Here is a 20,395-nt window from a genome sequence, read left to right on the forward strand (position 1 = left end):
AGACCCAGCTCTGCCCTGCAGCAGTAGTCATTTTCCCAAATTTTGAAACTTGGATGAACAACACTGACTTCTTCAATGTATTAAATAGCCTTTCTGATAGCTGATCCAATAACAAAATACTAGTGAAAATCTCTCTCTGCAGCAGGCACAGAGAAATCTCAGCTACACCAGGGGCTGCTGAGATGGATGGAGCAGGAGAATGATGGGTGCTCTCAGGTGGTGCAAGAGTGACATACACAGAGGTAGGAAGACAAACTCAAAACTTTATTTCTGCAGTTAAGCAGGGGAAATCAAATGCAGTCAAGGCAAGCTCCACATGGTGCATTTTCCAACAGTCAGAGCAGTGGTGACTCCTGCTTGCAGCAGCTCCAAGAATGCAGTGAGGATGGCAGCATCTGCAACAGGATGGAAGAGGAGTGTCGGGACTGAGATGTGCCTCACCACACTCTGTGTATTGCCCCAGTCCTCCCCCCTCCACCCTGCACAAGGTCCACAGTGACATTTTGCTTCAGGACATGTCACTCTGGTCAATTGTCCATGGCCATTTCCCCACTGCAGCAAACTTGGTCCGGTGTCAAGATGTTGGCAGGAAAGGCTCTGGGAAGCCACCTGGCTGCGTGTGACAGCAGCTTTATTAACAAGCACCACCACCCCTAGCTTACCAGAATATGCCAAGCTCCCTCCTGCGGTTAATGTCTCTCTTCATTTGGCAAACAGAGCAAACAGTGCACCACAGGGTGACACAGCAGTCAGAGCAAATGGACCCCTGTTAGGGAGAAACAGGTTAGGGGACAGAGGCTTCCCAGAGAACATGTTCCAGCCAAGAAAATGTTAATCACATTCCAGGTCAAGTACTCTTTTCTTCTCGGCAGGCTGCAGCATCTTGAGTAGAAAACACTGAAGCCCTGGGCTGGCACCCCAGGAACCACAGAAAGGAAGGAAGGAGCCCTTTGTGCAGGCTGCAGATAGCTACTTATCTTTTGACTTCTAAGGTTCAGACTGGGAAGAAAAATGCTCACAGGAACAGACAATGTAGGGAAAGGGAACTTGGGACCCTATGGTTTGCCCTTGGGATGGCAGTAACCACCTCCGCTGCAGGAAGAAACACCCTCACATATGCACTGTCCACCTTTCTCCCAAACCCGATTATGGATCTTTATCCGTGTAACCAGCTTCACCTATTCTTTATTCAGCCCACAGTTACCTCAATCAAAGCTCAAAGAAGGAAGCATCTGAAGTGGATACAAATGGGAAAAAAAGGGGGAGTGGAAATCACTGCTGTCCTGAGCCCCTCCCTCAAGCAGAGAGAGGGGCCTTGGGGGCACCCTGTCTTTCAGGCTTGCAGCGGGGTGAGGGGTAGGCTCAGCACTGACCGGGATGTTATATCTGGTGCGGTACAGGGTCCTCATGGCTACACTGGTCCCACACAGGCAGCACTCGTTCATGTCCCCAGCCACTTGGCATGCCAGGCAGGGGAAGCAGAACATCCCGCAGCAGCCTGGCAGAGAAAGAAACACAGCACTGGCTGAGGCTCTGCCTGCCCACCTGGAACCACCGGAGCAGCTGGGAGAGCCAGGCTGCCTGGCTGCACAGTGGCACCACTGAACCAAACAGCAGGGGCAAGGAAAGTGTGTCCAAGGCACTCACAGACGCCACAGTCGGAGCAGCAGTCCATCAGGCCTGTCTGCCATGTGCATCTCGAGACAGAGGACATGGCCCCACCGTACTGCGGCTGGATCGTCACAACGGTTGGGACAGCCATTCCCAGGTCCTCTTCTGAAAGAGGCAAGAAACAGGATAGCGAAAAAACCATGGCTGGTCTGAATCTCCAACCAAACTAGTGGCTACCACCCTTCAGCAGGCCTCCTTTTGCCCAGCTCCCTAGCTGCCACTGGAGGTGATAGAGCATAACCATATCTTGCCTGCATTTCTATCTGTTCAAGGTTTTCGTGTTATCTGCCATTTTATCCTTCAAAATAGCATTAGGCCACTGATGTTCCCCACTCCACTCCATACAGGCTTTGCTAGTGCTTAGACATGACTCATTGCCCTCATGCTGAGCTGGGCTGGGCAGTGAACCCAAGCTAAAGGGAGTTGGGCATTCCAGTTGTTGGACTTGGTGTATTTTACACAGCACGGGCACAGGGCATGTGGAAATCACCTGTGGACTCATTTCCTCATAACAAAGCCAGGCCACACACAAGAAGAGTAGTACAGAAAACTCGTATCTCTGGTTTCCTGATGTAGGGAGCCAGAAAGAGAGAAAATCAATGTCCAAAGTCTGAAACACTCTCCTTGTTTTTCTGAGGTTAAGCAAGCAGTTAAACCTTGAAAACTAGTAAACCTCAGGTCTAAAATAATGATAATGATGATAATAATAATAGTAAGAATAGCAACAAGAACAATTTCTTTCTGCTTCTAATTCCCTAGCCAAGTAAAAAAGCACAAAGTACTTCTAGGTAACAAGTCTAAGAAAGTTTGGGTTTGGGTGAGGTTCTCTGAGATAAGATAAACTGCCTGCTCACATTTGTTGACCCTTCTTTTCTGTAAGTAGGGTTGATTTATTTTATGTCTTAGAAACAGCAGTTCGACAAAGGCAGACCCACCCTACTGGCTGGTCAGCCTCCTCCTCTTCCTCCTCTCCCTCCTATTGCTTCTGAGCTCAGAAGCCAGAATAGAAACTCAAATGAAGGAGTGATGCTGGGGGAGGGGGAGCACCTTCTTCCTCCATCCTTTGGAGTAACACATGCTTCTCCAGAAATCCCACTCCTGGCTTCAGCTGGCAGCACATACCAGTCTACAAGCCCTGCAGGAGTGCAGCTGGAGGTAGTATTAGGTGTGTGTCCAGAGGGAGGTGCAACACCTCTGCCAACCCACAGCTTTCCTCTGCCTGCCAACAGCAGTGCCACTCACTCAAGTATTATTCACCTATTTTCTTCTCTCCTAGCTGCAAACAATAATGAAGAGTTTGAAGCATAGCTGCTCTTGCCACCAACAGCACACTCCAATGAGGGGACAAGCAAGCACACAGAGAGACCAGGTATCAAAAGCCATCAATATCCAAGCTTCTGGTAGGGCAGTTCAGTTTAAACAGAGAGTACTGAGTACCAGTCAGATTCCTTCAACACATTTATACAATTGTCTTAGCATCAGAAAGCAGTAAGCAAAGGTAAACTTTCCATAATCCAGCTTTTGCACATAGCTTTTTAAAAGCGCCCCTGCCCCGTCCCGTCCCCCTCCCCCCCACACTTCCCCATGTAGATTTGCCAGATAGTTTGATTTGTATTTTGTGCTAAGCAGGAAAAAAGAAAAAAAAAATCCCTACTTTGATGCTATTATCCTACTCTTCCCAGGCTAACAAGTTACTAATATTTCCATGCTTTCAGAGAACTAACCTGGTGAGCAGCCTTGCCTCCTCTCCCTGCACAAAGAGGCTCTGGCAAAGATGAAACTAAACTTACTCCCTCGGATGTTCTTATTGGCAGCCAGCAGTAAAAAGCATACAATGAGTGGGAGGTAACATGAAGGGGGAGGTCAGGAGCTGTGCCCTGTCCTTACAACCACAGACTTTACAAGTGCAGAACACAGTCATTTATTTTTCCTTTTCCCAAGCTTAGTTACTTCTTTAAAAAAAAAAAAGTTTGCATGTTTATTGTCTTATTCCCTTAACTTTGCCCACATGATGTTGCTGCTCAGGGAAGGGCAGCTCTGAATAATGTACTGTCATCAGAACAGACATATAGGTTTTCATTTCTTAGAAAACACATCCCACATGGGGAGGCTTTCCATAATAATTAGGCTGATTCCCTAAGTGCTTGTCACAGGCCATGTAGCCCAGCCACTACAGTAAAATTAACTGAGCAATTACCATACACACATAAATTTCACTTCATAAGATACTAGTATTAGTTTCTACACTAACATGCCCCAAATACATAACCACTCATGCCCCGTGCAAGACAGTTTTGGATGCACTTCCAAATTTTGTGGAGAATCTGTGGCACTAGGACAGCACTTTTTGTTTCCCAGCAGGATGCACACAGCATGCAGAGATCCCAGAGAGGCTTTGGGTGGCTGTTTCTCGGGAGCAAGTCAAGTTCGATGCATCCCATGGGAAGTGCTGATGGTGAGATTCCCTTCTCTCTCACCCTCATGAAGAATGGGAAAGGAGAAGTTTGGGCTAAACTTCAATATGGCAGCTTTGTCAACAGGCTGGGACTTAGGGTGCTTTAAGTGAAGGCTTTTACCAGTAGTGCTGCTGAGAAAACAGGGAGACGTGCCTTGAAATGCTTCCCTTGACTTCCAGCAGCTCCAAAGTTTAACTGTGTCTGTCCCTGCTTTACAATGGGTCTGCCTGGCCACTCCCTGGCTGGCTCATACACAGTGTTCTTTATAAGAACATTGCAATAGGCTATGAAAACTGAGGTTTGCAAAAAGTTGTAAGTCGGCAGATTCTCCCTAGAGGAGGAGATGCCTGTCATCCCACTGGCTGGCTGGATGAGGCTCATGGCCTAGGAATCTGCTGGGGAGGAGGGAAACAGGAAGTTGAAATGCAGCCAGGTTTTTTAGGTGGTAAGAAGGAAAAGCTCCAGAGAGACCTCAGAGCACCTCCCAGTACCTAAAGGGAGCTACAAGTCAGCTGGAGAAGGACTTTTCACAAGGGCATGTAGTGACAGGGCAAGGGGGAATTGCTTTGAATTGAAGCAGGATAGGTTTAGTCTGTATTACAAAGAAATTCTTCATTGTTAGGGTGGTGAGGCACCGGAATAGGTTGCCCAGCAAAGCTGTGTATGCCCCATCCCTAGAAGTGTTCAAGGCCAAGTTGGATGGGGCTGTGAGTAATGTGCTCTAGTGGAAAGCATCCCTGCCCACAGCATGGGGTTTGAAACTAGATGATCTTTAAAGTCCCTTTCAAACCAAGCCATTCTATTTTTATCTCTAAGACAATGGAAAAATTCCACTGAAATAAATACTCGCCAATTTAACATGTACTACATGTTAAAGGAAATCAGTAAACGCAATACTGATGAAGATTCAGGAGCACAGATTAAAAAAATCTCCCTTAACACCTTTTTGTTTTCTCTGCAAAGAACAAAGTATGGATTACACAGTCTACCGCTGTATTTTATGAAGCAGCTACAAGCAGAAACTCATTTATTCCAGTTTGGGCCACTCACACATAAAAGTTTGTGCCTGTTCTCTGTACCACTTAAAACAAGTCCAACCTGCAACCTCAAATGTGACCACAAATGAGCAAAGCCGCTCTCCCCAGTATGCTGCCTCATACTATTTACACAAACTAAGGTGTCTTCAGTGGTGCGAGGTGTGTTCATTCGCAGAGGGTCCATGAATCCCATTGGTGTGCAGGTCAGGGAGGATGTCTGGCACAGGAGGGTGCCTGGGTGCCTCTCTCCAAAGCTCTGGTCCCACCAGTCCTTTCCAGAGACAGAGTAACAGTCTTAGGGGACTGTTTCAGACATGGAGAAGGTCTTCTGAATCAGAAACTTCACTTTTTTTCTAGATGTCTCCACAGCTTCAATGGAAGAACATGTTACCCACAAACCTTGCCCTCTTCCCACAGCTTGAGATGGCTCAGGCAGAAGGGAAATTCCTGCAACGGTAAAAGCTGCAGGAGAATGGAGCTGAGTAAGTGCAAGGGAAAATTTTCACAGCCCTTAGAAATATAGCTGAGGGTCAGTTGCATATCTCACCAACACTGAAGCGACTGCAGCTGGTACAAGGAGAGAGCTGCTCCCATCCTGAGGGATGTCTGCACTTCCCTCATCTCTCCCATGCTAGAGACACTGCACACAGTGGAGAGAGTCTTGGGTGGCTGATCAGACTGGAAATGATGCTATGGATGGGAGTGTGCAGTGCCGTCTAGGCAAGGGGCCTGAAACCCTGTGCCACAGGCACAGAAACACAAAGTCCAGCACACAGTGAAGAGCTCACAGCCAGGGGAAAATGGTACCACCAGCTTCACAGAAGCTCTTAGTCACAGCTGGTCAGACTTAAAAGTGGTTTCAAATCCCTCTACAATTGCATGTTAGCACTAGCAATGGTTTGTCACAAGATGTTTCACACATCTTGTGTGAGAAAGACATCACACATCTTCTGGCTGAGCTTCTGGCTTCCTGTGGCTTGCTACCTTTTCATGCTTTCAGTGATGCCACTCTTTCTCCAGGTCACTCAGACTCACAGGATAATGCCCTGTGGGAATCAAGCTTTATCTCAGGAGCTCACAAAGTAAAAAAACCACTAAAGTAAAAATCAACAAATCAATCCTCTTGTTACAAACAGATCAGACCAACTTAAACATTTTGTAGTCTGCTGCTTCATTAACTGCCTAATTCTCACTGAGTTGCATCTGCACACAAGCAGAACTAGCAGAGGGTGCAAGTGTGGATCTTCCTGTACCCATCCCCATCTCCATAGAATGGTGGGAAGCAGGAGAACCTCAGCAGTTCAGCTTACTCCAGAAAGCCTCTGGACCTGACCCATGGCTAATTTCCAGCTTGGCATGTGCTCTTTGCCTTTTATATGGCAGTTTTATCCCAAGCTGACAGCTTCATCCAGAGAAATGCAGGGGACAATGGACCTTCCCTTCTGCTGTCCCTTGTGTCTGCCACACGTGGTGTCCTTGCTTTAACACCTGAGGAAGAGCGAAGTAAACAGCCACACAGGATGCATCATGAAGTTAATCCAGCATTAACCAAGGTATTAACAAAAGGACATCCAACACACTTTGCAATGGTATTTGACGGGTGAAAAGTATTTTTTAATGTATTAATGTTATTTAGCAGAATAAGTTGTACTGTGGATTAAAAAAGACCTTTACTACTTAATGATAATGATGTTTCTTAAGACAGATGGGAGAAGGTATTGAGAGAGTTGAACCTGGAGAGATGAAAACTGAGGTTTGCAAGATGGGGTAGCTGTATGGCTCCACACCTGCTGCATGTACATGACCGCAAGTCCCCTTCAAAGGAGAGTTTTGCTTCTCCATGACAGTCTCATGACCCAACATTGCTCACCCTGATGGAAGGGTAGGTTGTAACCTCTGAAAGAAGCTCCCCAGCATTTTTCTGACTTACTATGTCATAAATAAATCAGCACTGAGCAGCTTGAATTCTTTAAAGCAATTTTTGCCTCTTGCTTCCCCTCCTGCCACTGATTTCTCAAGCGAATCCCAAAGACAACACTCACTGCCTCTGCACCTGCCACACCTGGCAGCACAGCATCTCATGGCTGAGCTGAGACACGGGAAGGAGTGTAAGACCACTTTCCCCATTCTACCCAGCACATGAGAAAAAACCCACCAGTAGTCATCCCCAGGTGCTGCTAGCAGCGGTCCTGCTGTGGAGAGCATATTCATCAGATAAAGATACAATAAGGGAAGGAACTGTGTAGGTGCCAGAGTCCTGCTTGGGGTTGAGCAACCAAAAGTTTATCACCTGTCACCTGGGAGAGGAGGCATGCAATGCACACTTGACCTTCAGCCCACCCTTTACATAGCCAAGAGCAACCTCAGCCCCACCAGCTCCAGAGACAACCTGTGCATACATGACCTTGGCTTTCTGCCCTGGGTTTTCCTCCCAAGAAGGAGGGAGGCAGGAAACTCCCACCCTAATCTAACAGATCCAGTCAAAGTGACACTTAACTATGGTCTGCCAAATCCTTCTTTTACTGCCTTGCTGCATGCACTGGGCGGTGTCATGCATACGGAAGTGCAGGGGGAAAAGGGATCATGCCAACTCTAAGCAAATAAATTCAAGGTGCCTTCCAGCAAATGCTTAAAAGCACAACAATAATGCATGTTATGGTGTACACAAGTCTGTGTTTTCCTCCATTTTCCTCTCATGTACTTTTATTTCCATTTATACATACTCCCTGAAAAAGTGATTAATAGCATGACAGAATTTGGGGAAAATTAGCTCTGATGAAGCTGAAAATCTGTTTGACAAATATTTGGCTGTGCTGCAGCTTGAGAGGCAACAAAAAATGCAGAGGCTTTTCTACTAAACAGCCACCTAAGTGGTGTGGTTTCACAGTGTTGAGGTGAACACTGAACAGTGGTTTTACCAGTGTTGAAGTTTCTCCCCAAAGCAGTCCCCTGGTGTTATGTATGTGTTGCTGCTTGTGAGGTTGAGCACTGAACAGTGATAACTTGAAGATAAAATTATTGCACTTCAGTATCAAATCACAGAAAAACATTTATGGAAAATACCTCTAAGATCATTAAGTCTAGCCATTAATGCAGCACTGCCTTGTTCACCACCTGGTCCCCAAGTGCCACAACCTCACACCTTTTGAACACTTCCAGGGATGGTGATTCCACCACTTGCCTGGGGAGCCTGTTCCCATGTGTGATCACCATTTCAGCGAAGGAATTTATATCGAGTCTAAACCTCCCCTGGTGTAACTTGAGGTCGTTTCCTCTCCTCCTGTCACTTGCTACCTGAGAGATGAGACCAACTCCCACCTGGCCACAGGGTCCTTTCAGGGAGTTGTAGAAAGTGAGACACTTTACATTCAGAGCTGAACTCTGTGAATGCTTTGACATCAGTGCAGGAAAAAAATAAGGTCCTGTGGAACGGCAGGCCACCGCTTTCCGGCACTGCCCTTACAAACGGCTACAGGCTTGGTTCTGTTCTTTATGCAGTTGATACAACTTGTTTTACATTAGCTATATTTTATTTATTTTATTTTGTATTAGTTGTATTTCCTTGTTACTGTACCTGTCACAGACAAGCTTGGCAATTTGGAAGAACTGTGTTTCGCAGGCATAAGAAGTCAGGGGTGGCTTTGGATTTTGTTTTGCATTAGGATGGGAATTTCCACCCCAAAAAATACAGCTGTATTGTTAGAAGCATTAAACTTGGCATGAATACTGTTCTTTTGTTGTTGGTTTTGTTTCTGTTTCTTTTAAGTGTATTAGGCCTCTTTCTGCTTTATTCAGACAAAATCACTTCTGTATAGCTGCCTGGAAGTGGTATTTTTTTATGGTTTTTTTAAACACCACCATCCAGGCAAAGAAAAATGCTGTAAAACCAATGACTTTTTTTCTATTTCTTTCGTAATTCTTGTACTGCATCTAGCACACTGCATTAAAATTTGCTCTGGCCTTTTGCCTCCATCACAAAATGCAGGGAGGCATTGCAGGAAACGCAAAATCACCTCTTCAGTATACCAGGAGCCTTCAGCTAGTACCTAAATTTCTCATTATCCATGGCTGGCTAAGATACACATTTTTTCTTGGTAGCTTTCTTTTGAAGCTCAAACAGAGCTTCTCTCCTAGTACTGTGAAGTGTTTAGAAATGAATTAATGGCCCTTTCCTAGGTTTTTCCAAAGTGGAAATAGAAGAAGGAATGCCTTTTTTTTCCAGGTCATGTCACCAGTGGTTGGTGAGATGCCTGACCTACTGCCATGGTGTTGCCAGGCTCCCTGGAAGCCAGACCGGCTAGCACAGGCACTCCAGATGTTTGCAGAGCATAGCTCCTGTAGCATGTACTTGGGAAGAGAGGGAGGGAAAACCCTGACCTGACCCATTAACACCATTATATTTACCAAGAAATACTAATAGCAGAACTCAGGCAGAGTTTGCCTTGGCTGACCCTCTTCTCACAAGTCTTCTCCCTGGGAAAGGGGAGTGTGAGAGCTCCCATGTGCCACTGTACAAAACAGGCTTCTAAGGCAAAGATCCAGCCCCACCCTGCAGGTTTCCAATGCCTTGACAACCTTTCTATCTCTGCAGGAGTAGCACCCTTATCTCTATAGGACTAATCCTGGACAAAGAGCTGGTGTTGCTTTGATATGTTCTTCTACAAAGTGCAACACATAGGCAAGGGCTGATGTTAGTACAGAGCTTTCTGTTTCACTGAGCAACTGGCAGTGTTTCAGTTTGCCACTGTTAGGGACATTTGATCTTTCTGTTGCTGGAAAAAAACATCTATTATCTCAACATCCTGTGGAGGAATACTTGGAAAAGGAGGTGCGGGAGAAAGGGCAGAAGAAACTTCCAGAGGATGTTGTTTAGTTCTGCAAAAGCACACTAATAAAACCTGATGCTTAGAGACAGGAGTATTTGAAAACTTTTTAAGAAACTGCATCCAATTACAGCAGAGAGCATCTTAGTGAAGATTTGGAATAGAACACCTTGGACATGAAGGGAAGAGATGTACATATATCTGCCAAGAGATCCAAACAGGAAGGTTTTAGCCAGGAAGCAGCTCGGCCTTTATCTCTTTTGTGCTTTAAAAATTATTACTTTCTGTGTATTTATCATAAAATGCTCATGCAACTAACATCCTCAGTAGCCTTTACCTCTTTTGCACTTGATAAATTATTTATTTCCTTGCGTTAATCAAAAAATTTTTCACAAACTTAATATCCTCAGTATTACAGCCTGGAACCTAATCTTTTTGTTTTTCAGGCAATGAACCTAAAATACAGCTATGTCTTATCTGTGTGAAAAGAAATTAAGATGAATTTGGAAAACTCACACTGAAAATATGAAGCGATTTTCAAGTTCCGGACATGGGGACTGTTTTTAAATTTTATTTTACACTGTATATAGCGACACCCTTTTCCTCTTCTCATTTTAAGACAAACACTTGTGTGGAGGGCTAGTTACGTGACAAAGGCCACGTAGACATGGTCTGGATAGCTGACCAAGAATTGGAAAAGTATCGGACCCAGCTAATCTGAGTCCCTGCCCCTGCAAGGACACTGTGGCCTTGAACATAGCTGTATTATGATAACAAGATGCTGTAGCTGAGAGAGAGATGAGAAAAAGAAGATGTAAGTCGTAAGGAATGAGGAAGTAAGAAGAGAACTGGTATCTATAGTATAAACAATAGATTGCTTAGCTTACAGAATATGTATGAGCTTATTACTTGTTGTGCATAAATGTCTGATGCTCTAATCAATAAACGAAGCTTGCTGATCTCTCATACTGAGCGTCCCGAGCCTCCCTCAACGTGACACACTTGTGACAAGCAGCCATCAGACAAAGGACACCAGAAGGTTCAAATGCACGACAAAATGTGAGCTCTTCCCAAATCTGAGCTACTTAAAGATGCTTTAGTATGTTAAAAGCAGATTAATAACTTTTGCCACCACCTCACTAAAATAAAACTACGTAAACTGATCCATACTAGTTACTTTACAAGACTTTTGAATTACTAGTAAACAGCTAATAAACAAAGTTCAAGTTGGATGCATCAAATTCTCCCTCCACAAAATGCAGCTATGTCACAAAACTGATCAGAAGCCTATGGTTTTTCATTATTAAACTGCTTTTCTTCAACTTAATACTTTCTCCACCCCAGGAATACAAACCCTATTTAAGAAGAACTTCTGTGTAGGACCATTTAGTTAGCCTGCACTTGCTATTTTTACTGTTTCTAGGCGTTCCTCTAGAAACAAGTTTTTCCTGTAAGACTACAAATAAGACCAGTAGGCATAGGTCAAAACAAGCGGAATTAAAAAAAAAAAATCTCAACAAGTTTGCATGACAAATTTGTAGCCGAGGGTCAACCACTGCTGACACACATTTGGCAACAGCTCTGGGCTTCTCTGCTTTTGTTTTCAGTCCTTAGTACGTGTTCAAATCACTCTGACAAACAAGATTAGCTCACTCTGTGCAGGCAACTTTGCAGAAGCCTGTTCTTTTCACATGAAGCCCGTCCTTTTCACAGGAAAGCACCTGCTGCAGCAATCACAGCAAGAGCAGAAAATCTTAAATACTTCTCTACTGACTCCTTACTGTGGACCTCACACATTTAGAGTCCTCACTGTTTCTAGACATCACAGAAGAAAAACAGTTATTGCAACTCCTACATGAAACAAGCTCCAACTCAAACTGAAAATTACCTTTGTAATAAATCAGACCATCAAACATCTAGAGCCAGATTTTATTTACATCCAGAAATAATTTTGCATTTTTACCCGTGCTGTCACTAAGAGACACCCGCTTCATATAGAATCTTGGGTTCACAGTCTCCACAGCTTGACAGAAGTTTGCTGCTACTACACAGGACCAGCAGAGCTCTTTGGAGCTCTATGCAGATTGAAGTTATTCCCAGATAACCAAAACTTTCACTGTAGAATTATCAAAACTACATGATTTCAGAAACAAGAATGTTTCCACCAGCTTTTATAAATAAACAATATAAAGCAGCTATATTTATATTACAAGTGTTTTCCTTCTTATAATACTTACACTTCAGTTAGACTAAAATATCAGTATAGTGATTTCAACTATCTGTTCTCTGAAGGATCTTCTACATTTAAGCCTTTTCATTTCCACAGATTTCCAAGCACAATCCCTATGAAGAGCAGAATTCCTACAGTACGATTTGAAGCAAATTTCTTCCAACAGTCTTCGGGCTTGTCTATGTCCAAAGTGTAAATCTGCAAAAGCACAGTATAACATAAGAGGATTATTATTATTCTACAGACTCATAAATATCGGACACATCACAAAATTATCCGCAACTTCAAAAAATTCTTCTTAAGCTCTAAAGTCTACCCTTAACTCCACAAAAAACAGAAATACTCTGTGTTTAATTTTTTTTTTTTTTTTGCATAACTGGCATCTGTGTTTGACAGATTTTTTTCAACATATAGCAGAAAAGTCAAGGCCCTCAAATGAACATGATTCCCAGACTATCTCAATGGAAGACTATATAAACAGCCCAGTTACTGGTATGTCTGGATTGATACTTAAAAGTGCAAAAATATCTGGGCATGTAAATAAGTCTCCTTGAGATTTTCCTCATTAGGTTGCCACCTAATTCTTCAATGTAACTTTAAATAAAGATGAATGCACTTTTCCATCTCTGCTACAAGGTGTTGTTCTATGTTTCAGTAGAGACAAGGCACTGGAGAGCCAGCAGTGAAACAGAGCAAGTGCCAAACCCTGCCTTGCCACACAGAGCTAGTTTCAGTCCAGGTGCTCTTAGCCAAGTCCATGCAATTCCCTTCCAAACAAGGACCAGGACACCTGCACTAGCAGCCAGAAGGCCTGGCTTACCCACATGGCAGCTCCCTGCTGTGATTCACAACTAAAAGTGGAAAAAAAACCAACCAAACAAAGAAAACCCAACTCACAAGGTACAGCAAGTGCAAATTTACTGAAAAAATATTCCCAAAATCAAAATTTGGTGCAAAAGTCTTGAGCACGATAACAAGAGGAAATGTTGAGCAAAATGAGTGAAAGGATTAACAGAGAAGGAGCCCCTAAAACCTCCAATTTTGCACTTCAGCCTTTGAAAAGTTAAAACAGAAAGAAGTTGACTAAAAGAAGTGAAACCTTCCCCAGGAAATCTGCTTCATTTGTGGTTGTAGAGAGAAATCAGGGCTGGGTCCTAGTCAAATAATCAAAAACACTCTTCACAAGCTTCTCAAATATGATGTGATCCACACCCTTAAGAACCTGTCAGCTCCTCAGACACTGGGAACTCAAAACACCGAACTGGCAAATTACTCTCAACAGCAGCTAAGCTATTCTTTCAGAAACACAAGGAAAGTAGAAGATGTTATTTTTCTGTTGGTGCACTTCTTGAGAAGGATACAATTTGACATCATCATGACCCAAATTTTTCTGCCTCAGGCAAAAATTCAGTGAATCAAGGAAATCTTGGAAATCCTGATCCTCAAGCATCTTACTCAGCTTTCTAAACTCAGCTAAGGACACAATTAGAAATCTTGAACAAGAAGATATACATAAAAATGTTTAAGCAGGACTTATTAAAATAATTCCTCCAAAAGAAGCTACTCTGTGGTACACAGAACAGTTCTGCTCTTTTGACTTTGGCACCCCACACAATTGTGAATTCTCCATCATTTATATTCATTGGTCTGCATCCTCACTTATAAAGATCCTTAAAATGGTTCTCATTTATGATAAAACTACAGCACAAAGGCTCTCTGACAATTCAAACTGTAAATGATCATACAGTGGACATAGTATTCTTTCCCTCACACATTTCCAAGCACAGTCACTATGAAAACAGTGGCTGAGTGCCAGACTACATCACCACAAGGCTTCTCTTACCCAGTGATATGTTTAATATCCATTACCTGCATGAGCTCCACCCATTAAAATGCAACATTACAATCAACGTGCTATATAAAAAGTTCCACATTACCACAAATTTAACTTCTCAGACAAGCAATGGTTTCACTACTTGCAATACACAATACTCTGCCATCACTTACCTATCAAGACCAGCAATTAATTTTTGAATAGACTGACTTGTCACTTACTACAACACTGTGTAACACAGTTGTTAGGATTCAGAAATAACAAGATAACAGGATCCTATCTGCATCCTTTACTGACAAAGCTAATCTCTTTCTTTCTCTTATTCATAAAAATTTCTAAATGAATGCGACTACAAGAGTGAATTTAATTGATCTCTGCTTTTAAGAGAACTCTTTAGAACTGTCAAATTAACATAAACTTATAATGTTAACATCTGCTATTATGTGTGCCAGACACTGCAAGAACTGAATCAGAACAGTCAACACCACAGTATTTTGCAGCACATTGAGGTGGATCTAGCAGCAGCTGCTACTGGCAGTGAGAAGAAAACCCATTCCTTGAGATCACAGCTTAATGTGTGGCACTTCTCTTGGTTACAAACAAACTGAAACTGAGTGCTCCACTGTTTGTGGTCAGGACTGAAGGTCTCCTCAACCAAAAGGTCTGCAAAAGGTACTTCAGAAGACCAAGCTTTAGTTCTCTTTACAGAACTGCTTTTCATGGGTAGCTCATTAATTGATGTGAGTTGAAAAGCCCTCTGACTTCTTAGTAAGAACTTCCTCATGGAAAAAGTATGAATAAATCCATCAAACCTGGTGTGCCAGGTGAGCCGCTACGGCAGCCACAGCCGAGTAATACGGGACGGTTTGGTTGCAATTCATCCCTGCCACACACAGACTCAAGAGCATTGCCAGGCTGAAGCCTCTGAGCCACTGCTTTGTGTCCTCCCTGAAATGCAATGCAGTTGACTTCACACCAATCATGATGTCATCTCTCTTATCCTGGAATGAAAAGATTAATTACCACAAAATCCATAATCCAATGCCATTTCATAAGAAAAATAAAAATTGGGGACTTGCTTAAATTTTCAATGCTTCTTACTAGGAACCCAATTTAATGGCACTTGTAAGTCCCCATGTTAAAATTCAAACTAGAAGGCTGGTCTTAGAGCTGTTTAGCAGCCAGGAGTTAATACGAATGTCAAAGTTATTTCCACAATGCAAAAGCATAAGAGCACAAATGGCATTGTTCTTCCATCTTTCCACTTGACTTGTAAAACCTTGGCAAACAGCAATAAAATTTTGAAGGGCTGGGACTTCTTTGGGGCTGCTTCAGCACAGCTGCAGGTGAAGAACTGCAAGAGGTTAGTTCTGCTGTTTGACAACAAATTTGTCAACAAAACACACAAACTTGTGTGTTTTAACAGTTTCACTGTCACCCTACCTGATGTGCATAAATGGTGTCGTACACCAGTGTCCACATGACTCCAGCAAAGTACAAGGGCAAACACACAGACCACTCACATGACCCTTTGATGGCAGACCAGCCAAGAAGGGCTCCCCAATTAAACGTAAATCCTAAAAACATTAACAGAATTGTAAAAAAATAGAAGTTACAAGAATGCCAGGAGCAATTAAATACAATTTATCTGAGAGCATATCATATCAGCAGCCTTTTGTATGAAACCAACACCTCTATTTTTCTACCACTTAGTTTCAGGCAGGTAATAAATATGAATAATTTGACATTAAATACTTTGGACATGCAAGAAAAAATACACATGCCACACATTTTTCCCTAATTTGAGTTTGACTTCATTAGTGTAGGAAAACATTTGCACAGAACTATTCCAGAATACTCGAACAACAGGTCTGAAGGTAAAATGCTCAGGTGTCAGTGTAACAAAACATGTCAGCATAAGTGGCTGCAAAACAGTACACAGTAGCCAACTATGGTATTTCTAGCATGAAAATGACGATTTTGGTTAAAAATCCTCTGAAGACAGCTGGAATGTAAGAGACAATATACACAGGTATGTTTTAGTAGCTCAACCTAAAATACAAGCACCATCAGTATCTGTTCAGGAGTTATTTTAGCAGCTAAAGACTGAAATGCTGTATAGACATACCTGTATTTAAGAAGGGTTTTGAAATAACTGCAAAACTACAGCTCATTCAAATGACAAATGTTTATTTCCACCCTATTCTTCTACCTCCTATCACTGCATCAAAACAATGAACTGATTTCTAACAACAAAAAAAAACCAACCCCAAAGCCACACAACAACTCCAATGCCTGTCATAAATTAAGAAGCTTGTGGCACAACAACACTTTGTCTGTAAGGTATTTCTATTTTGATATAAAGTTATAAAAAGATTGCTAAAGCTGAAGTACTACCTTGTAAAACACCCCAAAAATTATATCTGATATTAAAAAAAGAGAAAAAAAAATCTTTCCATCTCACCTAAAACTAGCTGTGGCCAGTATGTTATTCTCTTCATCAGAGGGTAGGTGATCACAAGGAATAAAGAGGCTGCTCCCAGAATGATACTGTAAAAAGCACCAAGAGAATTATTGTTTGCGAGGCTAAAGACCAGTAGACGTAGTGCAGCATTTCAGGAGCTGTACACAGTACTGATTTAATTCTTTTCTTTTCAATTACAATTCCATGACTAATAACCTCCTCCCTCTGACCCCAACACCTTTTCTACTCAAAATCTCTGTGCTTAACTCAGGACCGAGTACCAGACATTAAAAACCAAAAGACTCATACATCACCTGTAGTAATTCAGACACAGAAGCACGCAGAGTGCCAGGCTGAGCTGTCCCCCAAGAAAAACCAAGGACTGGAAAGTGGAGATATCTCCAGCTGCCAGGGGTCTGCTTGCTGTCCTTGCAACCTAAAAAATGGAAATAATATTACCACTAGGTACATCTGAAACTGATGGGCAATTTACAATGTTTTTTTTTCCTATTTTCTGAAGAGAAATGAAAAGGTCCTAATTCTGTTTGCTTTTGTTTCTCTCTAATGGCATTTTCAGAATCCAGTCCCATTGATGTGGAGTTAATAGCTGTGAAAAGACATTTAATCCCAACTGGGATACAGTGGAGTTTAGAAACTCTGTCTGGAGCAAGAAATCATACCCGGTAAACTGAAGAAAGAAACAAGTATCAGAAAAAGGTTAAATGAATGGTGAATAGTTGCCAAAGGCTACCAACGGCAAAAAAATTCCAAATGACTGAATTTCACCTCAAAATGAGGAAGAACTTCTCTACACTGAGGGTGGCAGAGCACTGGAATAGGCTGCCCAGGGAAATTGTGGATCCCTCTCTGGAGACATTCCAAATCCCACCTGGACATGTTCCTGTGTCACCTGCTCCAGGTGACCCTGCCTTGGCAGGGTTGGACTGGATGATCTCCAGAGGTGCCTTTCAACCTAACAATTCCATGAAATTGATGATGGAAATAGTGCCAAGTCTATTCAATGAGGTTCAAAAGCCAAATTTTACAGAATATTCTGTACATAAAAAGTATCTTGCCTATGCTTGAATAATGTGAATTTAAATAAACCCTTTCAGCTTGTTCTCCCCACCGCAATCAGGCTATGCTAACACTAAATACTGCTTTTGGAGCAGTAAATATGCACTTAACATACCTGTGACCAATTCCACTGCACAGTGCAACCAAACATAGGATGTTTCACTTAAAGAAAACATGTCCCAAATAATCAGTAACACAAAATCTAAACCCCAAACCACCATCACCAAATAACTCCTGCTGTTGGCCTGGCCTCTATGGCACCTGTGTTGAAGGAAGCCTTTTAAGGTACCCCAGAAAAAGCTGTGAATGCAATTTTTAAAACTTTCTATCTGACCACATCACATAATGCACAAATTAAACCATTATATTGAAATTCCCTCTTACTTATCACATCCCCACATCAAACCCGTTTAGCATATGTAGTTTTTAACACCTTCCAAACCCTAAATCATCCAAAGCTGTTATAAACCCCATTCTGATTCCCTGCCTTCCCAACAGCACAAACACAAGTACCATACTAAGACCTTCACATACTGGATTGGCTCATTATTCTGTGTCTTGCAGGGCCAAAACCCAAACTCCAAAACTGCAGGAGCAATACAGGAACAAGAAACAAGAGGAGTAAACAGTGACACAACACCAGGATGTTCCCCTCCAAGCCCGAACCTGTGCACATTTCAAAATCTCACAATGGGCACTGCCTTTTGCTTATTTCTCTCTTCTGAACAAATGGGAGATGATAAATGAAAACATACAACATAATGATACTCTGAACAGCCAAAATTAACAGTACAAAAATAAAAGGAAATGCTTCTCCTAAAATTAAGGGGGGAAAAAAGTCGGTTTTGGATAGATTGTCACTAGCAAGTGTAGCAAAAAAGTGTTACTTGGTTTGTTCTGTGGTGCAAAACAAGGTTGAAAAATAAACTTGTTCAAGTACTGCCTACAGCCAACAGCATGTATTTTATCTCACACAGAGGTGAGTATTCTAGAAGACTTACTACAGTCCTGGACAGAGAAATAAAATACTTTCTACAATTTTTGGAGGAAATGTAGACAAATCAATTGCGTGCATCTCAGACAGAAACATGGAGGAATTCCTGAACCTGGAGCCTGCACTCATCAAGGAATCACTGGTGATGCTCATGTAATTCAGTGCCTTCAGAATCCTTGGTGCATGGCTCAGAAAAAACAGAATGTGTTAAGCGGAGTTTCTCTCCCTGCAGACATTCAAAACCCATTTGGACGCGTTCCTGTGTAACCTGCTCCCGGTGAGGTGGCCTTGGCAAGGGAGTTGAACCAGATCATCTCCCGAGATCCCTTCTAACCCCAAAAATTCTGTTGATTCTGTGACGATGGAGATGAATGGGCACATGCTTGGTTCTCTGAATCACAGAAGGGCTTGAGTTGGAAGGGGACCTCATTCCAACCCTCTTGTTGTGGGCAGGGACGCTTTTTACTAGACCAGGTTACCTGCAGCCCCATCCAGCTTGGCCTTGAACAGTTCCAGCAACAGTTCTCTGGGCAACCTATTCCAATGCCTCACCATCCTCAGAGTGAAGAACTTCTTCCTAATATCTAATCTAAGCCTACTCCTTCAATTTGAAGACATGCCCCCTTGTCCTGTCACTGCACGCTCGTGTAAGCGGCCTTGACCCATGGTTCGCTACCTGTCTGTCATAGTCGCGGTCCCACATGTCATTGATGGTGCAGCCGGCCCCTCGCATGAGCACGGCTCCGACGCCGAACAGGGACAGCATGCGCCAGTCTGGGAGGCAGCCGGGCGCGGCCGCCAGCCCGATGCTCCAGGTACACGGCAGATACAGCAGCCACGTCCCTGCAAGGAGACAAAACCCGCGCGTGGGCTCAGCGGGGAACGGGAGGCCACGGGGGGCACGCGGTCCCGACCCTCCCCGCCGCGCTCACCGGCGGGCTGGTGCAGGCGCATGAGCCGCAAGTAGGGCTGGAGCGGGGCCGGCGCGGCGCGCACCAGCTCGGCCGCCGAGAAGCTGCGCGGCCCCAGGGGCGCGGCGGGGCGGCGGAGCAGCAGCGGCGGGGCGGCGCCGGTGGCGGCGAGGGGCGGGCGGGCGGCGCGGAACCCGAGTGTGCCCCGGAGTCCGGGGGCACCCCGGCACAACCGCGCCAGCAGCGCCGCCGCCATCTTAGCGCCGCTTCGCTGCCGGCGGGACGGAGTCTCGCGGTCCTGCGCATGCGCGGCGCCATTAGGCACCCCGCGCCGGGGCTGAGGCGGGGTGGGGTGTGGGGTCCGTGTGTGCTCAGTGAAATCCTCGTCCTCGAAACTTGACGTGATCGTTCTGAACATTCGTGTCATCTCCAAGACCTTTCCTCACTGTGGGTAATTAAAAAAAAAAAAAAAAATCAGATTTCCCATGTGGCCTTTGTATCTCTTCTCCTCGCTCACTCAGTTCTCCCACCATCTGTGTGAGGTACTGAAATGCTGGGGGTTAATGACTCCAACAACCAGCGACTTACAAAAGTAGCGCGCTCTTGTCTGAGGCCGGGTTTGCACTCCCCGAGCCGCAGGGGAGGAGGAGAGGGCTTGGGGTGTGTGTTGGGAAATCTCAGACCGGCATAGGATCAGCCCAGGTGGCCATAACAAATCCACCTACGCTTAGCAACAGGGGAGGTACCTGGGCATTCCCACCTTAACCAGATTGTCTATTAACCCATTGAACTTTATGTTTCAGGGGCTTCCCCCACCCCTGATGGATCAAGACTGCGATTATCACACATGAAAATTCAATGCATCAATTAAGTCTTGTTGCTGGGTCTACAGGTGGTG

The 20,395-nt window shown here is 43.9% G+C and overlaps 2 protein-coding genes across 3 annotated transcripts; both read right to left on the bottom strand.

Moving 5' to 3' along the window:
• Nucleotides 1–243: 243 nt before the first annotated feature.
• LOC132326123 (placenta-specific gene 8 protein-like) lies at nucleotides 244–3,486 on the bottom strand. Of its 2 annotated transcripts, XM_059843897.1 has the most exons (5): nucleotides 3,396–3,486; nucleotides 1,648–1,776; nucleotides 1,374–1,498; nucleotides 663–766; nucleotides 244–395 (listed from the first exon to the last, which is right to left on the bottom strand). In XM_059843897.1, coding segments are annotated over exons 2-5 (345 nt in total). In that variant the 5' UTR covers nucleotides 1,763–1,776; nucleotides 3,396–3,486; the 3' UTR covers nucleotides 244–394. The 2 variants fall into 2 exon arrangements, with proteins under 2 accessions (XP_059699880.1, XP_059699879.1); XM_059843896.1 differs by lacking the exon at nucleotides 244–395 and having other exon boundaries at nucleotides 659–766.
• On the bottom strand, nucleotides 244–19,941 carry COQ2 (coenzyme Q2, polyprenyltransferase). The gene is made up of 9 exons (XM_059843895.1): nucleotides 19,519–19,941; nucleotides 19,263–19,429; nucleotides 16,830–16,951; nucleotides 16,516–16,601; nucleotides 15,495–15,628; nucleotides 14,864–15,052; nucleotides 3,396–12,415; nucleotides 663–766; nucleotides 244–395 (listed from the first exon to the last, which is right to left on the bottom strand). The coding sequence occupies exons 1-7, from the start codon at nucleotides 19,922–19,924 to the stop codon at nucleotides 12,302–12,304; spliced, it is 1,218 nt and encodes a 405-aa protein (XP_059699878.1). The 5' UTR covers nucleotides 19,925–19,941; the 3' UTR covers nucleotides 244–395; nucleotides 663–766; nucleotides 3,396–12,301.
• Between the last annotated feature and the right edge of the window lie 454 nt (nucleotides 19,942–20,395).

The sequence above is a fragment of the Haemorhous mexicanus genome, chromosome 4 (assembly GCF_027477595.1).
Source record: "Haemorhous mexicanus isolate bHaeMex1 chromosome 4, bHaeMex1.pri, whole genome shotgun sequence".
Lineage (NCBI taxonomy): Eukaryota > Metazoa > Chordata > Aves > Passeriformes > Fringillidae > Haemorhous > Haemorhous mexicanus.

Excerpts from the sequence above, each read along its gene's own strand:
- LOC132326123 (XM_059843896.1), bottom strand. The coding sequence starts at position 1,762 with ATGGCTGTCCCAACCGTTGTGACGATCCAGCCGCAGTACGGTGGGGCC. Across the intron at positions 1,499-1,647 it reads CTGCTCCGACTGTGGCGTCT|GCTGCTGCGGGATGTTCTGC; the intron begins GTGAGTGCCTTG and ends TTTCTCTGCCAG. Across the intron at positions 767-1,373 it reads GCACCAGATATAACATCCCG|GGGTCCATTTGCTCTGACTG; the intron begins GTCAGTGCTGAG and ends TCTCCCTAACAG.
- COQ2 (XM_059843895.1), bottom strand. The coding sequence starts at position 19,924 with ATGACACGAATGTTCAGAACGATCACGTCAAGTTTCGAGGACGAGGAT. Across the intron at positions 19,430-19,518 it reads GCGCCTGCACCAGCCCGCCG|GGACGTGGCTGCTGTATCTG; the intron begins GTGAGCGCGGCG and ends GTCTCCTTGCAG. Across the intron at positions 15,053-15,494 it reads ACACCATTTATGCACATCAG|GATAAGAGAGATGACATCAT; the intron begins GTAGGGTGACAG and ends TTTTCATTCCAG.